General features: G+C 42.5%; 2 protein-coding genes across 5 annotated transcripts; both read left to right on the forward strand.

Annotated features, from left to right (window-relative positions):
- Nucleotides 1-6,253, forward strand: LOC143009982 (annexin A13-like). Of its 2 annotated transcripts, none has more exons than XM_076162087.1 (11): nt 1-125; nt 911-986; nt 1,075-1,169; nt 1,475-1,645; nt 1,809-1,842; nt 2,356-2,435; nt 3,745-3,813; nt 4,161-4,262; nt 4,377-4,452; nt 4,636-4,748; nt 4,951-6,253. In XM_076162087.1, the coding sequence occupies exons 1-11, from the start codon at nt 111-113 to the stop codon at nt 5,068-5,070; spliced, it is 951 nt and encodes a 316-aa protein (XP_076018202.1). In that variant the 5' UTR covers nt 1-110; the 3' UTR covers nt 5,071-6,253. The 2 variants fall into 2 exon arrangements, with proteins under 2 accessions (XP_076018202.1, XP_076018203.1); XM_076162088.1 differs by having other exon boundaries at nt 1,478-1,645.
- A 9,633-nt stretch (nt 6,254-15,886) lies between these two features.
- LOC143010038 (amyloid beta A4 precursor protein-binding family B member 1-interacting protein-like) lies at nt 15,887-27,545 on the forward strand. 3 transcript variants are annotated; one of them, XM_076162162.1, is made up of 13 exons: nt 15,887-16,001; nt 19,501-19,557; nt 21,010-21,088; nt 21,381-21,565; nt 21,654-21,725; nt 21,835-21,994; nt 22,130-22,251; nt 22,342-22,416; nt 23,238-23,381; nt 25,166-25,279; nt 26,360-26,458; nt 26,661-26,748; nt 26,935-27,545. In XM_076162162.1, exons 1-13 carry the CDS (start codon nt 15,951-15,953, stop codon nt 27,063-27,065), a joined length of 1,377 nt encoding a protein of 458 aa, XP_076018277.1. In that variant the 5' UTR covers nt 15,887-15,950; the 3' UTR covers nt 27,066-27,545. The 3 variants fall into 3 exon arrangements, with proteins under 3 accessions (XP_076018277.1, XP_076018278.1, XP_076018280.1); XM_076162163.1 differs by having other exon boundaries at nt 25,169-25,279; XM_076162165.1 differs by having other exon boundaries at nt 21,654-21,716.
- The last annotated feature ends 42 nt before the right edge of the window (nt 27,546-27,587 follow it).

A 27,587-nucleotide genomic window follows, 5' to 3' on the forward strand; every position in this document is an offset into this window, starting at 1 on the left:
GGCTGAGTCCTTGCAGGAACAGCTGAGCGACACGCACCATCACTACAGCTCAGCCCAGCACACACAACGCTCACTTCTCTCTGCATCTGGAAACTACTCACTGCGCCATCATGGGTAACGTGCAGGTAAGCAAAGATACTTTTATATCATTTGATCTCAAACTAGTTAGAAGTGTTTTTGAACTGAATGGGGCGTCTAAGGAGGAAATGAGTTCATATCAAGAGGGAGAAAATCACTTCAAAGCTGCTCGACTCGCACTCCAGGCATATCGGAGGAAGTTCATTGTTGATTTGAAGTTTGATGTTTGTTGGGCTTTGTTGTTGAGAAAAGTGTGAGCTAAGTGAGGCGCAGTTAGCCTTGAGTAAATGAGCCAAACGGAGGGCGTGGAGGAGGAGGCAGCGGCAGAGATGTGGAATTTCTGAGACACGCAGATCAATAAGGCCGCATTGTGTCAGCTGGAGGGTGGAGGAGGAGAGGAGGCTGCATGACTCAGCGCCTCAGCTGCTGCTGCTGTGGCTGCTGCTGCGCCATGAGAAGCCTACAGCTGGAATGCTACTAACTGAACAAAACACAGTTTCCTTTCTTTCATTATTGATTTATTGTTTGTTATCAAAGAATAAACATGACTTTGATTGCACTTTTTATGATCTGAGCAAAGAAATTAAACCACTCACTCTGAAGACATTTGAGCTTCGTGGCCATTTTCTTCTCTGCGTTCTTCTCTTTAAAATCAGCCTCTCTCATCATCTGATCAACCCTTTATTAAATCCCTCATAGTCAATCTATAGACAACAACCAGCAACCAGACCTTGTTTATTTACAGGCTTGAAATCTAAGCAAACATGTAACTTGATTTGATGATATTTCATATTTATCGTAATCATAATCATGTCACTTCTATGCTCTCCAGCCCACCTTGGTCCCATATGAGGACTTTGATGTTACAGCGGACATCAAAGATATCAGAAAAGCCTGCAAAGGTTTAGGTGAGTTGATATTCATTCCTCTGCTCACTGTGAATTCATCCATCTATTGATTTAGGAGTAAACATTCATGTTGCTGTATGTTCCTCAGGCACGGATGAAGAGGCCATTATTCAAATCCTGGCCAATCGCTCTGCTGCCCAGCGTGTAGAGATCAAACAGGCCTACTTTGAAAAGTATGATGACGTAAGTATCAACTCAGTGGGAGCTCGCTCTCTCCGTCTCCCTGTCTCTCTCTCTCTCTCTGACACACACACACACACACACACACACACACACACACACACACACACACACACACACACACACACACACACACACAGCTCCTGTATCTGCAGAGGAAGCTGAGGGGTTTTTAAGGTTAGCAATTAGGTTGTAAATACAGTTTATAGATCATTCATCAAACCGGCACTCATATCCTGGTACAGCACCCTAACTATCAAAAGGTAAAACTCTCCCTGTCTCTCTCTCATCATCACTGTGTTTGCCAGCAGTTGGAGGAGGTCCTCAAGAGTGAGCTGACCGGCAGTTTTGAGAATGCCATCATAGCCATGTTGGACCCACCTCATGTTTATTTCGCCAAGGAGCTGAGGAAGGCCATGAAGGGGGCGGGCACAGATGAGGCCGTTCTGGTTGAGATCCTGTGCACAGCTACCAATGAGGTCTGTCAGCAGCTGATGCATTAACACTGTGAATAATAAGATGAATCATCTGCAGAGCGACTGTTTTAGGTGGTTGAGAAGGAAGATATGATTGTGGTTTTGAACCGCACACTTTCACTTCTTCCACTAATTGACTTCATGACCGTAATACTTTCCTGTGTAGGACATCGTGAGCTACAGGGAGGTTTATGCCCAGGGTAAGTCTATGCAGCCAAATGACTCATCACAATCCCACCACAGCCAGTTTGTTGCTCTGCATTATGTTAAGTCTGCAACGAAAATCTCAATTTTGAAAGTAAAACAAGTCATTTTAGCACCAATTTAGATCACAAGCATGATAAATCATTTGGCATACAAAACTCCCCTTTATCATCAGTCAATACAATGCACCAGACATTAAATCTGGTCCAAAACCCCCAAATCTTTCTATGCCTTTGATCCTCAATGTAGAGCTTTGATTTAATTTAATTGTTTTGTGAAGATTTCTATTACTGTTGTATATTTTAGGGCGTGTCCAGTTTAGGACTGAATCAAAGCTGTCTCATACAATATTTTCATTTGTCATTCTAGTCTGGACAGAGCTGATTTATTTTCAAAACCTTATTGTATTGTGTTGCACAGATACTGCAGTTCAACTGGTGATGTTCAAATTTTTTAGGAATCCTATAATATTACCAACTTTTAGACTAAGTGTGGTTTCTATGGTGCAGTGCATGAGCGTGAGCTGGAGGCCGACATTGAAGATGACACCAGTGGAGATGTGAGGAACCTGCTGGTCTCATTGCTGCAGGTAACAGACTACAGACCAAACTGTCTCACTGTCAAACTGTCACCTCTTTATCAGCACATCTCCTTTGTTATGTTTTATGAAACTTGGTGGCCAGTTGGATGTGATTTTGGTACCATTGGGCCTGATGGTGGTGCTGTAATGGCCACTTTTATACCATATTATATATATTACCATCACAAATATGAAGAAACAAAATGATATGACTGGCATAAAATACATATAAAGTCCATAAAAAAATACAACTTACATTTAGGCTGAATTAGTGGGAGACCTGAGGTTGTGTCTCTGCAATGAGCCGGTCCAATTAAGGGTTAATGGGAGACAATGACACCCGAAGTGTGTTCCTTATGTCTCTGAGTGCCCGGCAAGAGGGAGTGTGGGTCACAGTGTTATTTATATACACACACACCATTATTCACAAACAATCACACGTTTTGCAAATATAAAATGTGATTGACAAACCTCCCTTAAACCGTAGCTGGAGGGGAAAGCCTTCTTTAAATGCATTTGAATAAAATGAAGTGTTGCAATTACAATGCTCATTACGAAGTGCAATAGTAACTAATTAGACCAGAGCCTCGTTAGCCAGGACGTCTCCAGGTGAGTCAAGACATTCAACAGCTGCGCGGCATTATGCAAACGCAGCCAGTTGGGACTCAAACCCGGATTGACCCGTTTCCACCTCCCACGGCGAGGATCAGGGGTTGGATATTTGGGAGGCACCTGTCATTTACCTTTTACCTGGACACAGAGTAACGTGTACTCCTGTGTCAGTTACTATCAGCAGCATTACGGTCTTACCTTGAGCTGTCATCTCGTTGTGGGATCACATATTAAAATGTGAATCCTCTAAGTAGATGGACACTAAGTAAAGGTCAACAGCCCCTTTCTTCCTTAGCACTACGCTGCATGTTCTGTATGTATATTATCGGAATTAGTGGGGCATTCGTCACACTTCACATCATTGTTTCACTGCTTTGGCATCTGTGCCTTCACCAGCTCTTTTAGCACTCCCACCCTTATCCGCTTCCCTTCTCTGTTCCTTCCCCTATAATGAAAGAAAAACACACTGTAGCACTTGTGACTCACTTGTGCCTCATGATATATTAATGTCCCAAAAGCACCAAATGTTTCCCATTGATATTTCCCAGATGACTGTCCAAACCATAAATACCTAAGATTTTTTTTCCTAATCCATCTCTCAGACCTTTTCTTCCCTTACTTCATCATTTCCCCTCACTTGTCCCTTACTGTCGCCTCTCTTATCCTTCCTTTTAAATCTCTGGTATCCCTCTCTTTCTCTCTCCAGGCCAGTAGGGACGAGGGCTATGAAGTGGATGAGGGTTTAGCAGAGCAGGATGCCACGGCTTTGTTTGAGGTAAGATCATAGACCAAGTCTGTTCTGGCCAAAACCCTTGAAATAAGAGCCCTTAATCATAGCTTGCCTAAGTCGTGCAGACGTTTGTGATGTAATGTGGCTCCACCAAGAATGCTACATTGAGATTGTGTATGGGAGCCCAGGATCCCAAGTTAAGTCAAGACCTGAGGCAATCCACATGTGTTTTTGTGGTTAGTACAGGATGAAACAAAATGGCTGTGAGATCTGTTTCACAGCTAATGTGTGAAACCTTATTTAAAAATGAAAGCTGTTAAATATATTTATGACTAAACCTTTCAATTTAGGATGTGATTTTTTTAAAATCATTTCATCAATGTGTCCGTCAGGCAGGAGAAGGCAGGTTTGGCACAGACGAGTCGACCTTCAGCTACATCCTGACGCACAGGAACTACATGCAGCTTCAGGCCACCTTTAAGATCTATGAGCAGGTAAGTGTGAGGCTCATCCTCACAACCAAACCTGTATCTGCAAAAAATAATACCTGCTGCTCTTCCTCTGAGTGATGTTTGTGTGTTGTTTGTTTATTTATTATTACCTTGCAGCTTTCAGGAACAGACATCTTGGATGCCATCGACGCTGAGGCCACCGGGACACTAAAGGACTGCTACATTACACTGGGTAGGCTGGAACAAGATACTTTCCAAAATCCAGGTTAATCATATAAACAAACGTGTGTGTGTTTGCGTAATAGTAAGGTGTGCTGAGAACCCTCAGCTGTATTTTGCCAGACGTCTCAATGCTCAATTCCTAACAAACGTGTATGTGTGTGTGTGTGTGTGTGTGTGTTTGTTTGTGTAATAGTAAGGTGTGCTAAGAACCCCCAGCTGTATTTTGCCAGACGTCTCAATGCCTCCATGAAGGGAGCAGGAACTGATGAGGACACACTCATTCGCATCATTGTAGGCCGCTCTGAGGCAAGTGTTTGTATTGTGTTTTAGCTGATTTTGTATTCAACCTATGTCTCTGTTATATTTCATTTCATTTCATTTCATTTCATTTTATTCTATTTTAAATTACATTTCTGTCTTTTGTACATTGTTAACACAAACATTGACATTGTGCGCATACATTTACTTGCTAGTTGAACATTTCGGACAATCTTGTTTGACCCGGCAGATTGACCTGGAGACGGTGAAGGACATGTACCTGGAGAAGTATGATGTCCCTTTGAAAGAAGCTCTGGATTCTGAGTGTGGCGGAGACTTCAAGCGCCTCCTACTGGAGATCCTGCACTAAACCCTCCTCCTTCCCTGGCATTACTCCCCTCTGTATCCACACATCCTGTCGTCTCTCACCACCACCTCTCTCTATAGTCACTTACTCTCTCATTATTAAGACAGTCAGCGTACACCAAAAACTCATATTGTCGTAACTTAAACCCCATTAATATAGTTATTATTTGTAATTAAACTTCTCATTGGAAACACTGTGGATGTTGTGCAGCTGAGCAGAGTGTTGTGGACTAGAGTTGCGTGACATAGACTCTCCTTGAACGTGAATTAATCAGAAAAAGACTCAAATTTGACATTGACCCCTCATTTTAACTTGGAAAAACATCTCCCCTAAATCAAAGACTACAAATGAGACAATTACACAAATTTGTATTGAGTTATTACTTGGGACTTGACTGGAAAGACCTGAGACATACTTGTGACGTGGTCCCACCTCTGACTGAACATCATATCAACAGTTTTGGCACAGTTCTTCCTTCACCATCAGCAGCTTCAAGTACTTTCTTCTCTCAGTCATTTCATTCTCAACTACATGAAGCTTTATCTCTCATCTGAATATGCAACTTCATATCAATGACCACCACTACTCATAGGTCTTCCTCACTTGCCATGCTCATCCTCTTGGCTTGTATTTGCCGCAAAGATGCCTTGAATATGAAAATAGCGATGCAATTTCTTTTCTTCTGCAAAACACTACACTCAAGTGCCGAATTATTCTGTTTTATCTCTGATATTCCAATACACAAAAGCATTTGTTATACATGACACCCTAAACACACCGATACCAATAGTCTTACAGTGGAGGACACAGTACAGATTTTCTAATCATATCCCTAAATAATACTTGGGATTTTTAAACTAAAACTGACTGAAGTTGTTTTTAATCACAGCTGGAAACCTGCCGTCTGACATTTACACTTACCTCTGATCTTAGCTCATTGTGTATTGACGACTATTAGATGATAATTCAAATAGAGTAAAGTAATAAGTTCATTTACTGAAGACCTCCTGAGGTACAATCATAATCCGTTTCTATTCATTTAACAAAATAGATGTAACCCTAATATAAACTACCATGGTAATCTGCTGTATTGTTATTGAGCGAGTTGAAACAGTAATATATATAAATTGTCATTGTTAACCCACTGTACTAACATAAAAAATTAAATTATTATGTTGTAACTCCACCATGAGTGCATGTGTTATTCTCTTTCTGTCCTCTAGATGGTAGTATTGGACCACCTACCACTGATCAAGCTGTTCCATATGAGCTTCACACGTTATTATCCATCCATAAATTATCCATCTTACTGTCCAATACTGTGCAAAAACTGTACTGTACAAAAACGTTATTTATTTATTAAGCTCCTATTGCTCTGATGTAACAAGGTTTTCGATTTAGGGTTGTCTGTGATTGGTGGGCAGAAAACAGTCATTTATCCTCTGAGAGTGGCTGAGTTGTGACTCCTTGGGTCACATTTGTGTCATGTGAGACTCAAGTCACCCTCACTGTCCATCTAGCCCAGCTCCCTTTAGCTGTTCAGATGTTGGATTCTGTTTTACTCTTAAGACTCCAATGACCCTAACAGGAGTCCCGTGTAATGCAGGGAGTCTCTGAGGCTTTAACGACTCTCAGAGGAAACAAATCTGTTTCATTTTCTCTATTTGCTTCATATTGCAGAGGGTCCCTGACAAGTCTAGACAGTAGTGTATTGAAATTCAACTTTCACATTCAACTGCTAGATGAATTTATTTGGTAACGATTTATATCTGGTATCAATTATGTTTGTAATCTTTGATTAATAAGCCTCAAATTCTACTCTTATTGTTTATTTATATTCAAAGACCTTTGACCTCAGAATAGCACAGAAACGTCTGTGTAATAAACTTGGCAACTTAACTGTGACTAGAAGAGAAGTACAAAACAAGTCAGAAGTATTTCCAGATGCACCAACACAAGGACAGCAGCTTTCTCACTTTCTTTCCCACTGTTAGAAGTCTCTCTGACTGCCTTTCCTCTTCCTCTCGTTCTCCCTCTGTCTCTTTCAATCTCTCTGCTGACTCCATACTGTTGTTTTGTTGTTTGTTTGCATCAAGGTTAAAGTCTGATGCACATCTGCTTTCTGCAAATTCCTTCTACCTGTATGTTCAGCGTCTGTGCACCATATGGGGCTCAGTTCACCATCCACCTCATGCTGCACTCAGAACTTGGCATGATGCGTATGTGGCTGCTGCTGAGAGGTCTGCATGTACGGCATATGCCTGTAAGACAAAGGTGGGGGTTCAAATTAGACTCCCTGCACTCCTCAAGCTCCATTTTCAAGAGGAAAAGGCTTCAATATTTGCTTCAAAGTCAAAAGCAAGAAGCTGTTTGTACCTTTTGAAATGTCAACAAATGTTTTCACAGCCTTACAGTGTCTAATATTATGATCCAAGAGGTGAATCAAGAAAGGAAACAACAGATCCTCTCTGAGTCGGCAACACTTACGGACTGCAAAACATGGATGCTCACATGTTGATGTTAACATATTACAGAGTCAAGGACAAAAGTGTTCAAGATCTTTCACATCCAACAGGTTTGTCTTATTGGAAGTATCATGTCTCTCTCTCTCTCTCTCTCTCTCTCTCTCTCTCTCTCTCTCTCTCTCTCTCTCTCTCTCTCTCTCTCTCTCTCTCTCTCTCTCTCTCTCTAGAGAGAAAAAGAGAGAGAGAGTGATTGTGCATAGTCAAGTGTGTTTCCTCTCTCTATCTTCCTTCATTTTTGTCTTTGTGTGACCGGGACTATTATTCATCACTCCCATCCTGAGTGCTGAATAAAAAAACTTGGACTCAGATATTTGTCTTACTTGAGTGTATATATTTAAACATCTTCATGAGAACCTGAGAACATATGAAACACATACACTGATAATATGTAAGGCACTGGGGTTAGAGGAGGATCAAGTTGTGGTATAGTGCACACAAAACCAATAATCAAAGACACACCTACCCCAGTTGAAACCTACAGTATACTGATACCTTCACACCATCTGTAATCTGTTACTCTGCTAATGTGCCAGACCGGTCTCTGCCCTGTGCATATGGGGCTCTGACCTTCTTTTCTAATCGTTTATCATCCCCAGACCCACATAACTCATCCAGTCACTCATCCATCAGTCTGGGGATTGTTTCAGTTTATCTGCAGATATGCTTTGGTGCTCAGCTTGGTTCTGGTGAATGTCTTCTGTGTATTGTTTGGGTTTATGACAAGGGTCATCTGTCGTCTTTAGGAATCATTCAGATCTCAGTCAGCCACTCAAGCAGCCTTTAATCTGTGAAGGCATTAGAGAATTAAAGTCTAAAACAGTTGTGTCCTGATGTGTTGAATAATCTTTAGTGTCAGGCAACTTGAAGATCATGACTTCAAAAGACTGAAATAATGACATCACTCTGTTGGTTTCACAGAACCAAATAGGCAGGACCATATGTTTTTTGATCTCACAGGATTCTGGGAAGGAGTGAGTCGGTGGACGTGAGTAAGATGACCATTACAGTGTTAACGACCCTGCTAATGTTATTTCAACCAAACTATGATGCAGGACCTGATACAGGACCTCGACCTGATGTAAGACCTCTGTTCTTTGATGTGTAACAGAAAACACATGGCAACCTCTGCCAACAGCGCCTGTGTTTGATTTAGCCTGCACAACTCTGACTGTGGTAAGAGAAACTCTCAAGATCAGATTAACATGCACAAGATCATCTGCTTCTAAGTACACACTCAGATCCAGTATTATTTGCTGTAACACACTTATTTTGAAGTGAATCTTTAAACATGCATGTTTGGCTCACACATCCTTGTTTGTGGTTTGATTGTATCTATTTTATTCTTTCCTTGACATTGTTTTTCTGTGGCTCATGTTGAAGTTCCTTTTTTTTGTGTGTTTTCTAAAAATGTGTTTTTCTTTCTTTGTCTTCTTTGTTTTATTATTAGGACTTTATGTGGAACCCAAGGGTTTTTGCTCTGGTTTTTATTATCATTATTTTTCTTCCACCAGAAATAGTCTAAAACTGAATCTGTGGTCCAAACAGTGTGACAAACATGGGCGACACATTGCCACATATAGAGAATCACACTTGACAACCATGACCCATCCATGAGGGGGCGCTATAATGAAGCAAAATGTGTCATTGCTTGCATCAATTTGTGGCATTTCATGTATAAGAATGATTCCAGAGCCCTTTCAGGCCTCCAGACAAATACCTGAGTTGCTTTGGGGTCTGCGTCTCACTTCCTTAGATTCCTTTAGTGATTACATTGTCTGTCCTGTGAAGAGGGAGCAGATGCCATCACGTGGCATTCCCAGGCCAGATGAGATATATAATCGCTCCAATAAGTTGTGGGTCTACATCGGGGTCTCCTCCCACTCAGACCTGCCTGGAAAACACCCAGGTGGCATCCTAGTAAGATGCCTCAACCACCTCAACTGACTCCTTTTGATGCAAAGCAGCAGCTGTTGTACTCTGACCTCCGAAACGCATTTTTGCCAACAAAATGATGATTGATTGATTGATTGATTGATTGATTGATTGTCTGATCACTTTAAATTCCTGGACTGCACAGATTTACAGACACAGCAGCAAAGCATCTGACAAAACAAACGTATTTTTTTATTGGTTTCCCTATAAAACATCAAATATACACTCTAATACAATTTAGTTTGGGTGAACACTGAATATATCTCACTGCGTTTGGAATATTCAGAATAACATGCCGTCTTCACAGGACTTGAGTGAAACCCACGACTCTCTCTCTCTCTCTCTCTCTCTAAGTCCATAATATGCAGCAAGTGGTCATTAAACAAAGCATGCAGTAGATACTCACATTAGAAACTGGCTAAAATGAAACAGATGCTCTTTAAAAAAAAAAGCTCCTGAATGAAACCATAAGCAGCAAAAACGCTTCTGGGTGAAAGAAGAAGATGTTGTGTTCACTGTGAGAACGCTCCAAAGGTCCTCTGGCATCAACACAATGAGTGAATTACATAAATAAAAGACAGACCAAGCGGAACACATGGGATCTCTGAACATAAAGAGCAGAAAACCTAAACTCCTAGTGGAATAATAATAATAATAAACTGCCTCCAATCATGAATTATTATAAATATGATGTTCCTCGAATAATGCTGCAATATCGTCTTGTAAATAGCACCATTTCATCTTTTATGGAAACAAATGTATCAAAAACAAAATGCTATATCAGATAACCGAGCCGACCAATGAAATCAATCCATCCTACACACTCCCTCCCATATGGTCCGCTGGATTGGGAAACCATAAACAGACAACACAGTTAAATAAAGGGATGTTTCTATGTTGCTTTTGTCTCGGTTGGTTACGCTGCCACCCACAGCACTGACACTCCACTTCCTGTTTGGTGGCTGATCTGGTTGACCCGCCCGCGTACACAGTCTAAAGTAAAGAACACCGCCGTGCCGTTATGGACCTGGAAGGAGACGCGCAGTCCCACGTTGGCCCACTGGCTGCCCTCTGGCATCTGGCCTCCCACCTGCTGAGCCAGCGGAACGTGTTTGGCACCTTCTGCTTCCCTGCCGCCTCCTGACCGCTCCTGATCGATTCGCCTGTGAAGAGTAACCTTCACCAGGTTACACGAGTGGATAAGTTTGAGGTCCAGAGCTACGCTAGCCGTTCCGCTTTCCCTAAAGACAAAATCCCGTTTCTGATCCGGGCTCCCCTTGGCTTGCAGCACCACCTGGGACACCTGGGGCGTGGTCTGGCGGAAAAACAGCGGCTTGTTTCGAACGGCGCCTGATGGAAGTCCGGCATGTGCCACGGCAGCGGAGAGAGAGGAAGAAATGGCAGCGGGAACCCAAACCAGGCTGAGGATGCTGATGCCGCTCTCGTCGCCAAAGAAACGCACGTTGCACTGAGTGGGAGAGAGGATCTCAAAGCCCAGCGTGTCTCCGGGGTCCACTTTAGTTGCTCCGGACAGAGATAAGGACGTATCTCGGTAGTGGACTCCTGGTTTGAAGGTGCGGCACAGCTCCATGCCGGTTCCGTTGCGGTTTATGTACGCCAGAACGTTGAAGCCTTCAGTCACACACGCTTGACCCATGGAGTACAAAGACTGCTGAAACACAAAGCGCACGGTGCCGCTCTCTGCAAAGCGCACGCCGCGGCCGTCGTGTGTCAGCCCCACCACGTAAGGGTCAGAGGTCAAGGTGCTGCGGAAGACGGGGCGATAATTTGTGTGGTAGTGTGCCGACACCACTGCTTGTGCCGTCATAGCAACGGCCCCGGTGTCGTGGGACAGCCACAGGAGACTGAGCGGAGTCCCAGAGGGGTCGTACATCTGTACTCCATCACCGCTGTGGTTACAGTGGTGGCTGGCGCTGCGGAGGAACAGGGAGATCAAGTGTCCTGGCGCGACCTCGGCTACCCCGCTGATGCTGATACCCTGGAGCGACCTCCCCTCCCTCTGCTCCACCCTGACGCCGCTCACCTCGCGACCCTCTGAGCCGTCGGTGGAGTTCATACGCAAACACACCTGGATGAAGCTGCGGCAGTTGTGGCTCACAGAGAGATTCTCATCCAGCCACACCAGGCCGTGCTGCCGGAGCACGAGACGGCCGTCCTCCACGGACACCAGGCCTCCCTCCACTCTGCCCTGGATTTGAAGCTGCACATTCGGGAGGGCGGGGCCTGGCGGGTGGCTTTTTGCTGTTGGCAGCTTAGCATTCCCAGCCCAGGACAGAGAGAGGGGACTGTCGTCAGCAGCAGGGCCGGAGCAGGTGGTGTCGGCGATGAAGGTGCAGGGTGACGTCACAGGTTCTCCATCACACTCGGAACAGGCCTGACACTCGTCCATGTCGGAGTTGTAGAAGTAGGAATGGCCGCACATTCCTGAGTTGGCGTCGCGCTCCGTCATGCCCTGACACCTGAACCCGCCTGGATAACAGCACAGAGGAGCAGATGGACATCAGGAAACGACTACTAGGGATCTTTGGAATGACCATGAGAAGTTCTGAGTATGTCTCTGTACCTGGAGTGTTGAGACACTTCTGTTGGTCTCCACAAAGGTTACTTATTTCCAGGCATTCGTCTCTGTCCTATAATGACAAGTTTGCATTTCAGTTGAACCCCTTTTACTCAAATGAAATGGCATCACGATCAGCAAAATGCTTATGTAGGCATATCTACTGCAGGCTATAAAGGGTTAAACCTGTGAGAGAGAGATGAAAGGCTTTGACAGCAAGACCAATTTCGTCTGAAGGAGTTGGAAATAAGAAGTATTTCGTCTCTTGTCTGCCTGTCTTTCACGATAAATCTATAGTAAACAGTATTCATTGATTCTAGAATTGTAAAATTGGAGATGACGCGCAATAAATGTTGTGGCAAGAACTCAAGGACCAGAAATGTGTTAAGGATACAACATCTGCTTCAGCTCATGGACTCACTGACTTCAGTTTCATTTTTTCAGATGTTGTAATTCTTAGTTTGGACAGGTCCCAGCCTCTGGTTCGGCCGAAGACTCGTATTAAAGATACAAAAAGGTGAAACCTGGCAGATTCGATCTGTGTGGACTGAACACTGGGCCACCAGGAAGAAACCAGCCGGGCAGACGGTGCACCGCTCACAGCGAGGCCGGCCGTTGCTGAAGCCGCAGTACTCCTCAGGGCCGCAGCTCCCACAGGCCAGCGGGGGGCGCCCCACCTGCCAACCATCACACACTTCAATGAGACGCTGCTACTTTAGGTTCACATCTGACTCAGTGCAGCACATCTGATACATTTCTCTCCATCTTTATAAACCCCTTTTGCCCACACTCTTAACTTTCAGAAGCTTACCTCCATGACGCTGGCGTCCATGTCCACCTTGTGTAAACTGAGGGCCTGCTGTGCTTGGTGGGCCCTCACCTGCCCATTAAAGGGTTCCATGTGGCTGTCTAGCTCCCCCTGGAGGTCGGGGAAGGATGTTTGCTTGACGCTCTCTAATAGCATGCTGTACTGGGCCTTCACCTGGAGCCAGGGAAACAGAACTAATCAACCAGTCTAACATCATAACATGTGTAAATATATTCAACCACATGATGTGTGATCTCTTTGTTACGCCCTTAGTCTCAACCGTGCACAGGAGGAAATAACTGTCCACATATTACATCCTTTTCCTCTTTCCCACTAAAATCTATCATCATCATCATCATCATCATCATCACCATCATCTTCCTCATCATCATCATCATCATCATCATTTTCATCAGCATTATAATCTTCATCATCATCTTCTTCTTCATCAGCATCATAATAATCATCATCTTCTTCATCATCAACACCATCATCATCTTCATCCTCATAATAATCATCACCATCATCCTGATCCTCATCATCCTCATCATCATCATCATCACCATCACCATCACCATCACCATCACCATCATCCTCAGCCTTACTTGGTCCAGCTGGTCATACATCCTCTGCTGCTGCTCCAGTATTTCCCGCTGCTGGCTGACCACCGCCGCCTGCTGTTCCGTGAGGAGCCTCTGCAGCTCCTTCAGATCATCCTGCTGGCCCCTGAGCGCCTCAACGAGCTTCTCCTGGCCCTTTGACAGCTGTAACTGCAGCACCAGCGCGTCCTCTGAGGGAACCTCGTTGGATCCTGCAGCAGAAGGCCATGAGAGGGACACAGATTTAAATAGTTAAATATGTGTGGTCATATAGTTTTCTTTATTTCTCTCTTTCTGGTTACTCACCTGGTTTCATGTCACATGTCAGCTGGATCCCTACAGGTGAAGCTCCGCGTTCGGCCCCAAACTCTGAAAAGTCCTCCAGAAACTGCGCCGCCCTGTCCGTCACATGCACCGGGGAAGAGAAGCCTCCTCTCCCGTCGTCTCCAACGCAGCTCTCCCCGACGCAGGGTTTGGTCGTGTGGCGCATCCGGATGGGCAGTTTACACTCGATCCCTTTGCACTCCCGGGCTGCGCCGTCATCGCCGGTCGCTCTGTGGTCCACGCCGGTAGGACATGTCCCACCGGCGCATCCAGGGTGAAACACTTCCGCTGTGATGGTCCGCGGGTTCGTCCTCCTGCTTCCATCCATCCCCGGTATCTGCGTAAAGCCACGCTGAGGCTGAGGCTGAGGCTGAGGTTGAAAGACGGTGTAAGGTACAAACTGCGCGCTTTGGGCCCGGTGATGACTCGACTGACCATCTTGTTGGTAACCTGGGTGGATTTGGGTTTGTCTGCTTGGTTCAGACTGGTGGAACTGTCGCCGGGACGCTGTGGTCTCCGTGCGCCCCGGACACTGCGCTCCGACGCAGCGTCTGCTCCACTCCTGCCCGGAGAAGCAATGCGGCCCCCGGCAGATCTCAGGCGCGCTCTGTGATCCGCGGGGTAAAGAGGTGACACAAACTAAAACTATCAGTGAAAAGGAGAAAAGTGCCATAATGCAACACGGGGACGACAAATAGAACCAGACCACCTGGACCAGTCACTCCAAACCCACAAGAAAAAGGCGCTTTAATCCCTCAGTCCTGTATCCTTTCAGCATCTATTTTAAAGGAAAATTCAGCATAAAATTCAATACCAACTGAATGAAAAGACCCTTCAGTTTGTCTCCATTGCGCGCAAAACACTTTCTACGCCCCTTGTGCGCTGTGGAGACACTGTAGCTCCGTCTATCGCCAACATGTGGCGTTCACTGATCCTAATTGACAACAGCTTCTGCCTGTAGTCTTAGATTAACCCGTCGCTTTCCCGGACATACCATCTGAACTATGCTGTACACGTGCTGGATATTTGGAATATTCCGATCTGTTATTTTTACTCTGAGGATTCTTGGAAAAGCTCCGTCATCTCATAAGCACGGATCTCAATGTTGTGACCAGTGTGCATGATGATGGCAAGTTTCTTTCATTCTTTACCACTTTAGTACTTCAAAGACACACATTCACACACACACACACACACACACACACACCCCTTTGATACTGTAAACTAGGAGGCAGAATTGCCAGTCTGCTCCTCCTGTAAAATGTTAGTTTTATGTTATTGCCACTCTCATTTCCTCTCCCTGACCCCACATGGCTTTGATTAAAACCTCAACCCACATTAGAAACATGCTGAAATGTTTCCTCCCGTCTTGGTAGGTGTAATAATAGAATTCCTAAACACACACACACAAACGCACGCACACACGCGCACACACACACACACACACACACACACACACACACACACACACACACACACACACACACACACACACACACACACACTGTCTAAGCCAGTAAAGTTTCCCTTACCTTCATGAAAAATGAAGTGCATGACAACATTTGCACTTTTGTGACCCCTGTGAAGTCTGATGATGTAATTTTCCCAAATTTATGTTAATCTGCCTTTGATTTACCAAATTAGGTAAATGCTAAATCGTTCAGGATTGCACATTTTGGCTGTGAAGTTTGACAAGAAGATGTAAATGTTTTGAAGCGGCAAATGAAGCCATAGTTGCATGAGTGAAGTACAGGTTGCAGCCTTTAAAGAACTGAAGCACATACACACACACACACACACACACACACACACACACACACACACACACACACACACACACACACACACACACACACACACACAAGCGATCAAAGCAGGTGATAGCAGGGTTTCACTAAATTGGGCCACACAAGAACTTCCTTTCTTTGAAGTCCAGGCGATGAATAAAGTCGCTATGGTTACCCATTCATCACTTAGAGATGCTATTAAAAAAACAGAATACCACAGAGAAACTTTGCTCTACTTCAAGCAACTTCCTATTTTTGCATTGCTGAGTGCTCGTGTCATTTCCACAAAAGGAAATGTCAAATGCATAAAGTGACAAAGTGATAGGCACGATGACCACACACACTTTTATGATGCTTCCAGCTGACGTAGAGACAGACAAGGTAAGAACTCAGACAGAGATCTTAATATGAATTCAGTATGTTCTATAAAATGGGTTAATTACATCTCTGAACAGTCTAATAACATAGCTGCACACAAATCTGGTGCCAGGAAAATGTAATGTAAGATGATGTAAAGATAAAAGAAGATAATTACAAGAAAAGACAAGATACAATAAGATAAGATTAAACTAGATGAGACATGACAAGACAAGATAAACCTCAATAACATTACCTGAGACAAGAACACACTGGACTAACAATGTAGAATATAACAAGATGAGTCAAGACAAGATGAGATAAAGCTCGGTACAACATCCAACCTAAGCTTTGAGAAGATAAGATAATATAAGATGAGATCAGGTTCTATGTTCTTCATCCTTTCATATATTGGAGGTGAAAAGTTTCAGTCGGTTCCTTTAAGAGTTAAATAGTTGTAGCGTCACATCAGCTTTGTTTAGGAGAAACGCAGCAGTAAGAAGCTTTCTCCACCACAAGAAATAGAGAAAACATGTTGGTTTACTTTCAGCAGGCCCTGCTTTCTGAACCCTTTCATGCATTAAGCCTCAGTAAATCACGTTTTGTGCTCAGGCTTTGGCTCGGACTTGATTTCCTGTCTCTCATCAGTCTCTCAGCGGTTGGTCGTATTTTGTTGATGGGTGAGCCCACAGTGGGCGACGGCAGCGACAATGTAACAAGCGTGGGATTTCATAAACACATGCAGTTGGGTAATGTCTGCTTTAATGGACAGACGCCTCAGACTGCACTTACAACCTACTTCTATCATATACTGCTAATAAATACTGCAGAGGAACTGAGATTTGAGTTTTCCTCTCTGATTTGTGGCGCCAACTATTGTCTATTGTCAAAAGATGCACTTCGATATGATAGGGACGTTTTCACTCAATGTGCACACTGTTGCTGCAAGCGGTGAAGTATTGCATTGGTTTGGAAACAGAACGTAAACAACAAAAAAGAAGAAATATGTCTGATATGTCCCCTTTAAACAGTAGATACAGAAGTGAGAGAAAGAGGAGAGAGGATTTATGTCCACATATGCACAGCAGAACGCTGTAACAGTCAACCTTCATTTTCTTGAGCCTGAATTTTCACTTTCATATGGAAACAATAGCTTCTCCTCTCGCTGCCATCTTCTCTCCTCTTCCCCTTTTTTTTTTTAGCTCATTACACTTTAATGGATGCTCTGTTTACTGTTTAAACATAAACACAGTGAGACTTTCAGGAGTGAGTGTGTGTATGTGTGTGAGTGTGTGTGTAACAGTGTTAGAGCAGAAAAGAGCAGGGCAGAGTCACACACTCACTGTTCACACAGATGTTGTGTATGTGGGTCAGGATTGTTGTGCATCTGCAGCTGGAATGTATCTGTAAAATGTAAAATATTTGACTTTAAAGCTAAGCACAGAGAAACAAACGTCTATATGATGCTCAGATATTTACATTCACACACGTTTTAACTTCCTGGATATTTATTCACCCAGCACAGTGACCTCAGAGCAGCCAAAGTCTGTTTAGCTTTTATCATCATTTATCTTTGCTTGACATAAGACACAATAAGAAAAGATGAAAATGGAATAATAAAGGAAATTAAGTCAGTAAACAAAAAGCAGAACAACACGACAGAAAACATGAAAACAGGAAATGAGCATATGTATGCAAATGAATGTATGTATCACAGAGTGTTTTACCAATGGTTTATTTTTACTAAGGGTCACACGTCCTCCCAGCATGCACTGCAGGAATCAAACTAAACATTATGACATTTGGAATGTGATAAATGAATGACATCACTGAGCTGCTTTACAATCAAACAGCAGTAAAACAAAATGAAAACAATATGATTTATGACTTCTTAAACTGTAAACAAACACCAGTCTATCACGACAAGCAGCTGTGAGGAAGATGAAGAAACAGACACCCAGGATATTCACACACTGAGCCACATATTGTGGGTAAAGATAAACTGTATACTTCAAACCATCTGGAGGCTAAAGTCATTTTGATTTAGTTGCTCTGTGAGAATGAAATCATTTATATGACAGGACGGCAAATCTGTCAACTACAAACAAAGCCTTGATACAGAGCCACAGAGCAAGAGGGTGTGGAGTTTTTAGAAGCAAGCAAAGATGTTTTTCTCTCCTCATACATGTGAAACAAGCAGAATAATTGATCGTTGATGTGTGTTCTTATTGATAAGCCCACACAGCGATGGTTTCACAGAGCTGGCAGGGAGGACAGAGCTCATTCTTCACTCTGAGCCGCTCCACATCAAAGACATATTTTTGACCTTAAAGCTGGCGAGATTCTGGGCGAGATCCTGTCTCCATATGGACAAACTCACACACAGAGGATCTGAACACATTGCTGGATGAAAATCTTTAATCTTCACAAACAGGGATTATTATTTGCTAATGCAGAAGATCTGATGTGAATTATCTTTGAACAAGTTTCCTTGGATACCATGACCTGGATGACTCAGAACCTTCACAGATATCTTTGAGCGATTTCACTTTAGAGGAAATGGAGATAAATGAGAGCCAGTGTGGGGGATAAAACAAGAACCTCCCACCATCCAGGGTTATTTGTTTGAATTATAACTTCAGAGCGACAGAACTAAGAGTAGCAGGCAGAAACATCTTTTTTCTATTCTGACTTACATTTGCTTTCCTTTGAGTTATCAAAAACTCAATTTATAGATTTCCATGGATTCCTATCAGGATGGAATGAGGATTTTTGCAAATTACACACAATAAAGTCTTAAAAAGTGACATACTGCAGTGAATCAGTTTGTAAGATTGGAGGAAAGACATGGACCAGAATGATTCAGGTCTTAACTCCATGAGGTTTGTTTGCCAGCTGCCACGGCTCTATTAAAGCGTTCTCTGTAGTTTTCTATACCCTACAAACAGCCTCTAACCATTATAATGGGTTTGTTGGAGTTTAATAAAACCAGCCTGTGTGACTTCACAGTTCATGGAGGATGGAAGCCATTTTAACCTGTCACTTTATGCAGGCTTCACATAGTGTGCAAACACTTCTGCTCGTAACTTTGAACATTTCAGAACAGGGATCGCATTCCTGCTTCTTTGGGGGTGTTGATTAAGCACAGCTTGGCCTTCTATTTCCATAACATCAGAATGCCCATTGCTATGGACTCTCAACTGACTTTAGATTTCTGTAAGACAAACTGTTCAAGTGATGGACTTTGACAGAAACTGAAACTCAGCTGAAATGACACAGTTTCAGTTCCCATCACTGCAACCTCACACTTTGCTATCTTCTGCACTGTGTGTTTTCTTTAACCCTTAATGGTCTAAAAGTCATTCTTGTAATTAACTTATCATTCAATTTGTCTTACATTTCCCTCTTTTAAAATCCAATACAACAGTATTTTGGTTATCGAAATCTTGACAATTCCGCAAATCCACTGACATGTTGTTTTTCTTCTTTTCTTCTTCTACTAAAATCCTTGTCCTGTTTCTAGATGGACATAGATGCTGAGTTCACTGACCTACTGGGAGAGATGGACCTTCTCACTCAGGTGAATTTTTTAAAGATGCCATACATACTGTACATATACCCATAATGTACCCATGTACCCCATAATCAATCACAAATCTAATCTGGCAACAAGATCCGCAAGATAGCAAGCATCAATTCCTTGTTTTGAGACATTCTTTCATAAAACACGACCAGATGAGTTGAAATTCTTGTGCTCTCCTTGTACATTACTATTCAAAACGTGAGGGATGTGAGCCAGAATCAGTAATCTGCACATTAGCTGATTACACATGCCTTTGTTTTGAAATGGATTATCATGAAGAAAAATGTAAATCAAGGCTGAGATGGTGATGTCATCACATCTGCATTGGACTCACTAGAGATTTCCTTAAGTGCACATAAGCTGCTCATCATAGCACTTTGGTTTGCCAAGAAAAACGATACGTGCAGGAAGATTGATTACTTTCTGTAGCACGGCTGTTCCCACTGAGTGCAAACATATATTTCATTACACTGTACTACTTCTGCAGTGAAGACTTTCAGAAACAGGGAAATTGGTACAAACGGGAGGCTTCTCTGTCTGTCACAGCAGATAAGAGAACGAAAGGACCATAGGATCCTACCAGAGGCATGTCTCCTTTAAGAAAAAAGAATGGTTTTGAAATAGCAACTAATCATCTCGCTGATAAAACAGTAGGAGTCACATCTATTCATCAAACAATTTGCATCCTTCCTCTTGTAACATTATCAGGGTAACACCACACCACCAAATATTATTTACGTTGGAAAAACTCCCACTTTCATTAAAGTATTCTTCCTCTCCAAGTTAAACAAAGGGATTTGAAGTTTTTCCAATTACCGCCTTGGTTGGGCTTTTTCTCTGCCTGGGGCCAAGCAGACGGAGCAGAGGGTTTCTTATTGCTGCCAAATGAAGCTTGGAGGTGGCATTTTATCATCAGCTGCACCATGAGCGTTCATGTTTTCACTCATATTCCTCAGGGTCAACTGCAGGTAGACAGGCCTCCTTTTATGTACAGGCTGGCACTTTGCCCAGACACTGTTTACAGCAAGATTAAGGCTGTAGGGTCTTACATACAGCACCTTATTGATTAAGCTTTGATATAATCGTGTTTCCTCCGTGACATGCAGCTGCATAATGTTCGTATTTGATTGTAGCTGAGTTTTACCAGAGATGTTTTGCTCAGAGAAATGTTTGTGCCATTTGGTTTGGACTTACTGCCTTTTCCTAAGAAAAATGAGACTGCAACATAAATCAGTTTCTCTTCAGGAACAGACTTAGAATTGTTATCCCAATATAAACGGGACGCAATGTGTTCTCCATTATAGGTACAGCTTGAAATCAGAGTATGATAAAGTGCAGGAAACCAAACAAGCAGGTTCAGGAAGCAGCACAGGGTCAGTAGAGTGAAGTGGTCAGTGCAGGTTAGGAGTCCTGCTGGGATGTGATTACGTTATTATGACCTCCACACAGAGTCTGGATCATGCAGTTGAGCTGTCAGAAATGGATCCTGGAGATGGCCCCCTGTCCATTGGCTTCACAGACCTGAATGGTGAGTGATGTTCTCTCTGTTCTGATTGGCCAACTGCACCACAACCTAATGGCTGGGCTGTACTAACACCAACAGGAGGCCTCCATGAGTCTATGTCCGCAGGCTCTATGAAAACAGAGCAGCTTACCTTTGTCAGGCAAAGATCTTGTGTGCAAATTGTTAATAAATTTGACATTGAAGAGTGGCAGTTTTCAGTTTAAAGTCGTTCTTGTCTTTGTTTTGGAAAAGAACATAAGTGTGTCATCAGCATACAAAGATATGGTAACAGCAGGTTAAACCATATTCTGCACAGAGTCTCTGAATGAACTAGAGGATCATGACCTGGATGCTCTTGTGGCTGACCTGGGATCAAAATCCACCACATCAGAGGAGAGTCTCCCTGTAGAACAACAGGGCAGCGATTTCAAAGATCAGCACAATGCATCATCCCAGAGACCTGAACCAGCAGCTGTGGCTGAATCCTCCGCCCTGCAGATGGTAAACCAGGAATGATCACTGATCATAATGACACAGTCAGAATTTCATCAACATAAATAAAATTGATTGCCTTCTCATATGCTTCCAGAATGAAATCCAGACAAAGGCAGACAAAATTAAATTGGCTCTGGAGAAGCTGAGAGAAGCCAAAGTGAGAAAGGTTAAGTCGAGTTTTCATTTTGATATCTTGTTGTCTATAATATGTCCAAAAACGTCCCTGCAGCGTACTGGGAACTTACTTAAGTATGGGTTAAATCTGCCCCTTCTAGTTGATAGTAAAGGTGCTGTTGAGCGATGGCAGCTCCAAGACACTGATGGTGGATGAGAGACAGACGGTCAGAGAGGTTTTGGACAAACTGTTTGAGAAAACACACTGTGACTGCAGTGTCGACTGGAGCCTGTGTGAGACCAACCCCGCGCTACAGACTGGTGAGACACACAAGCACAAATATGCCCCCAAAACACGTCACTGTACAATCATTACAGAACATGCATGTAAACACACGTATTTAACATTAAATCTGGATGTAAACTTTCTGCTTTCTTGGTTTCTCACATTTTCAGCAAGGATCCTTGAGGACCATGAGTATTTTGTGGAGTCTCTGTCTGCGTGGACACGAGACAGTGAAAACAAAATCAATTTTCTGTCAAGACCTGAGAAATATGTGCTGTTCAAAGACCCTCAGGTGATGGGAAATACAAGCTTTCATTCATTTGTTTATACTTGATATGTTGACTCATCAGTTAGACCCTGCGTGTTTTTTTTCAACTTACAGGTATTTTACATGTGGAAAAATCCAAATACGTGTTTGCAGAGGATCACAGACATGACCAAAAAACTGGTACTGAAGGTCAGTTACTGAGCCCACACACTGACATTATACTGACATTAAATGACTGATTACTTACTGTGTTTGCAGTCCACAAGGGGACTTTTTGTTAACTTGTTTAATTGTTTGACAGTGTCTTAACATGTTGATACAACAATTGATGAATATGACTTTTAAACTGTCTACATATTTCACGCTCATTCTGGAATTCATCATCACATTTAAGACAGGCCTGCAGAAATAAGTCTAGAACATTCACAGTAAAGACTAACCCAACACAGCTTTCCCTCTATCTATCCCATCTGTTTGCTGTGGGCTGCATCATCATCATCGCTGTCTGGCTGTAGTCTTTATTCCAAGGAACCTGGAAGTCCCCTTGATCAGTTATACCAACAACCAAACAACTTGATAATCGCTGCTGGTTAGGTTCATCGTTTCCTGGATGCAAGCAAGGACACATCATTGTTGGGATTCACATGTTGAGAGTTGTCAGTCTTTCAAATGGAGGGAAACATTTGAGTGGTTGTGACATAGTTCATCTTTTCGATGATTTATTTTCACACAAAGAAGTGTCACATCTTATGACTTGAAAGTCAGAAAGGCCAGCTGGCACTCTGCATGAGCTGGAGACGCCCACACACATCCTAGTCCAATGCCTAATCAACTTCTTTCTGATTAATTTGTCAAATTGTGAAACGGGTGTAATGTAGGTGTTTGTAAGCTGCACATTTCTGCCCACTGGTGGTTATTGTCCTATGTTGTAATACCTATGGGTCAGTCTGTTTTGATGGTTGTGTTTAAGTGAAGGAAGTAATTTAATACAAGTAATCTCTGTCCTCCAGGAAAGTTTTGAGGGCTCTGCACTGATCGTTCCTGACCTTGAGGGGCTGCTGTACCTAAAGGAAGATGGGAAAAGGGTTTGGAAGGAACGGTACTTCCTTCTTAGAGCCTCAGGCATTTACTATGTACCCAAAGGAAAGACAAAGGTATGTGTCTGTGAACACTGTGCTCACGTTTAATCCATATTATATACATATGCTGGAGTAACAATACATCTAAGGTGCACCATTCAGATCAATGTCAATAGTTGAGACATTAAATATATCACCAGATGTGTTTGGCATTGTGGTACCTGCATATTGGTTTGATTTTTTTCACTTCATAAATAACTCAAATAACATTTAGAAACCTCTTTAGTGGGTTGAAATGTTTAGGCAGATCTAGATCCCTGTATTTTACATTGCAAGGCATTTGTCAGTGTTTTGGTCCGCTTAAAAAACTGAAACACCGCTCTTAATGAAAAAAATGGTACATGTGTATCCTATGAAAGACCATCAAAAGATGCAGTCTGGTCCAGATACAGTAAATCAATAGTCCTTGATGATCCTACTGGCAAGGATGTGTGAAGTCATAAGTTAAGAGGAAATGTGAAAGAGAGAGCTGTTAAAGAGCTGGGATTGTGCGAATAACCAAGCAGTGCAGCTGTCAAATGCTGAGATGGAAGAAAAGAGAGCTGGACAAAAATGAAGATGGACAAAGTGAAATGAGTCCTCGCTACTGTTAGAGAGAATTCAAATTTGGATCTCTAAGGGTACCGAAACGTTCCAGCAAGAACTAAAAAAAACGGCAAGAACAACAGAGAAAAATATTCTGGGAAGGAAAGGAGAAAGAAGGGAAACTGTGCACAGCAGATGTGCAGATCTCAAACATTATTGAGCTGCAGGAATCTTCTGAGGCCAAGGACAGATGGCTGAGATGGCAGAAAGCAAATACCAAAATTTAAGAGAGAAACAAAAGAATTGGTGTTCTCCTGCAAAAGAATATAAGCATAACAAATAGAAAACAAAGAGGGAATGGTCAGAAGTGAGGAGGGAAAGAGATGGAGGTCAGTAACACTGCAGTGTGTATCTTCCCATTAAAAATAAACCTTTAAGGAAATGGAAATGGAGGAAAGATATAAACTTAAATAATGTGGTTTGGTAAGTTAAATGTGGAACCGAAGATTATTTTATGTGATCAATGTTGTTTATAATCTGACCACAATGTTCTTCTGTTTCAAAAATGGAGATGGATGTTAAGCTGCCTTAAGGGAGAAAAACTAACTGGTGCACTCAAATGCACTTTGATTGTGCCCTTTGTTTAAAATATTGATGGTCTAATATTAACATTTAGCTCACCATGCAATCTGATTAAGAAAATCAATTTGTTCCCCTTTTCTCTTTCTCTCGAGCACACAAACAGCCACACATACACATAGCATGCATTTATGTCCAACAGAGCATACAGGCAAATTCTAATCTAATTTATTGTGGTTCTTGAATGGCAGAAAACAGCATTTCAGTTTGGCTTCCCCATGTAACTTTAAGAAAAATGTTAGAAAATCTGTCGTTATATTACATTCAAGATGTCTTGGTCAGTTTTTGTACCATGGCAATATTTGAATTAAAGAGGAAACTAAAGGATTGAAAGGGAAATTCACTTATTTATGTGCTCTTATTACTTACAATGTTCTAAAATCACATGGATCCACCTATGCTTTCCCTGACACGATGTCATATTGGATCAATTTCTACAGGCATCAATCTCAAGTATCGTTTCACAAACAACAAAATTTACACTTGTGTCCCCTGTAAGAGCTCTGCTGAGCACACAGCCGCTTTCTATTCCCCACATGTATAAATACTCCAGTTAGCCTGACGTTGTATGAAGCAGTGAATATGTTCCATATGAACCACGTGTGTTGGATTATTTGCTTCTTCTCTCTGTCCAGCAGTTGTGCAGTGACCTCGCCTGCTTTGTCCACTTTGAAAAGGTCAACATCTACACAACGGAGAATTATAAACAAAAATACAAAGCCCCCACCAACTTCTGCTTCATCCTGAAGGTACAATGACAGTACTGCAGTAAAGTGATTCATTGTAGACTTAATTTTTTCTTATCAATCATAATTTATATTATTTACCATGAGGGTTTGCTTACATTCTCTATACCCATGATTCCACACACACTCACCGACCCAAACACACACCCATACTCTTCATACTCAAACATTTTTGTATTGCAAATCATAGACATTCAAGCTTGTATATGGAGTCATGTTTTGTTAAGTGACAGAGTCCTGATGTATGGTTCTTCTCTAGACTGCTCAAGAAAATGAAGAAGTTTGCTTTCTGACCAATTAATTTAACAGGGACGGTGCATATAAATGATCATTTAAAATCAAAATAAACATGTCAAAATGTTCTGTAGCGTACTCCACTACCCGTTCCATTCAGCTCGGCGATTACATTTCCAAGAATAGCAAACCAGAGTGAGAGATTGATTTATACAGTAAAGACATGAGCAAATTCAGCCCATGTGAACCGAACTGGAGCTCAACATGATGGTCTGAACAGATAATAGTGTCTCCTTTTGGTGGGACTTTATCACATAGCAGGTTTTTAATTTGGTGCAGATGCAGGTCTGAGCGGAGACTGGAGGGGTGACTGGTGGACTGTGAGTGTGTGTGCATGTGTGTGAGTGGATAGGTGGGGCAAAGGCATCCAGGGTCACATCTGTGTGGTTGAACGTTGAACAAGCACAGGTTGGAAAATACAGTTAAAGCTACCGTCTGTATTTTATGGAGATGAGATGAGCCTCCCATGTGGCTCCCTGACTCTTGCAGGGGTCATGGAGGTCATTGTCTGCACCTCCCTGTGGGCAGACAATGAAAAGGGTGGAGTTACTTAAGAAATTAATATAATATACATGGCTTCCTCCCTCTGGAGTTCTCATAATTCCTGTAATTACTCAAAATAAACAACCAATCAGAATGAAAAATCCCCTGTGAGTCTTCAAAAGAATCTATTAAATATCCATAGCATTCCTGATCGACAAACGTGTCTGACTCCTAAGCTTCGTTTTTCCGCTCTCTGGTGGCTCATGTCGGTACTGCACTCTAACTTTCTGTTTGTTATTTCCCCAGCATCCCTGCATCCAGAAAGACTCACAGCACATCCACTTCCTGTGCTGTGAGGATGAACACACGCTTTCTCTCTGGGTAAACTCCATCAGAGTAGCCAAGGTCAGATATATGGATACACACTTGGATACAAGGATACGCACATCTACACACATCTGAAATAAACCTACTGATCCTGGATTTTACCCTTAATCTAATGGTTACATCCTGCCTTTCTATCTTCCTCCCTAGAAACAAGCTTTCTAATTCTTACATTGCATGAAACTTTACCCCAAATTGAAATGTGTGTGTGTGTGTGTTTCAGTATGGGACTGTCCTGTATCACAACTACCAAGATGCACTGAAACTAGCCTGCGCATCAAAACCATCCACACATCCTACTGCAAACCAAGGTCAGTACAAGCTCACATCAGTGTTTGGAATGTTCTGGAGTTTAATTCTAGGAGAATTTAAGAGACTTCTTATTGAGTTTGGCCTCCTTACATATTGCACTGTGTGACGATCTTCAATGACTTTCTTTTCTAAACAACAACAATGGAGGACATGTTATTGTTATTATGGCTATTTTGTCTTTGCAGTCAGATCCGATCACCGCTCCCTTCAGATCCAACAGAACGATGATCGAGTTTCACCCAAAACCACCAGAGATGACGAGGATGATCTTCCCCCTGACTTCATCCCTCTTCCTCCTGGGCAATCACAGCTTTGAGACTCTGTTATTCTGAACCAAACTGCACAATCTGTCAGTTATAGCTTTTAATCTAGAGTTCCAAGTGTGTTGTAGTTTGGCCTTAGGTGCAAAAAGAGGATCTTGATGGCAACTTTCTATTCTAACATCAATTTTAAATATGTTTGGAATATCAGATACAGACATCTGTTCAAAGTTTCCATGAGCTGTTTATTACAAAAAGACTGTACATAAATTTCAATGAACACATCGTATGTACAAACTGAGAGGAGAGGACAAATATCAGATTCTGTCAACATTTATGAACATTTAACTTACGGATCAATTTTTTCTCCCCCCCCCCCCGCACAATTCATCGTAACAAAAAACAACACATCAAACTGTGTGAGGCCCTGAAATGACAGACATGGTAAGAAGTGGTAAACATGAAGCTCTGCAGGTCAGTGGTTGTCTCACAATTCCTCTTCTGGGGAAAGTATAAATAAATCCTTTACAAACCTTCCTCAGCAGTGTTTAGACACGGAACGTCAAAAACAATATGAC

This window comes from Genypterus blacodes, unplaced genomic scaffold (assembly GCF_046128005.1).
Source record: "Genypterus blacodes isolate CSIRO-AG114 ecotype Tasmania unplaced genomic scaffold, CSIRO-AGI_Gbla_v1 ptg000120l_1, whole genome shotgun sequence".
NCBI classification, from domain to species: Eukaryota; Metazoa; Chordata; class Actinopteri; order Ophidiiformes; family Ophidiidae; genus Genypterus; species Genypterus blacodes.

Excerpts from the sequence above, each read along its gene's own strand:
- LOC143010038 (XM_076162162.1), top strand. The coding sequence starts at position 15,951 with ATGACCACACACACTTTTATGATGCTTCCAGCTGACGTAGAGACAGAC. Across the intron at positions 22,252-22,341 it reads TGCTGTTCAAAGACCCTCAG|GTATTTTACATGTGGAAAAA; the intron begins GTGATGGGAAAT and ends TTCAACTTACAG. Across the intron at positions 26,459-26,660 it reads ACTCCATCAGAGTAGCCAAG|TATGGGACTGTCCTGTATCA; the intron begins GTCAGATATATG and ends TGTGTGTTTCAG.
- LOC143009982 (XM_076162087.1), top strand. Across the intron at positions 1,646-1,808 it reads TGTGCACAGCTACCAATGAG|GACATCGTGAGCTACAGGGA; the intron begins GTCTGTCAGCAG and ends TTTCCTGTGTAG. Across the intron at positions 3,814-4,160 it reads ATGCCACGGCTTTGTTTGAG|GCAGGAGAAGGCAGGTTTGG; the intron begins GTAAGATCATAG and ends TGTGTCCGTCAG.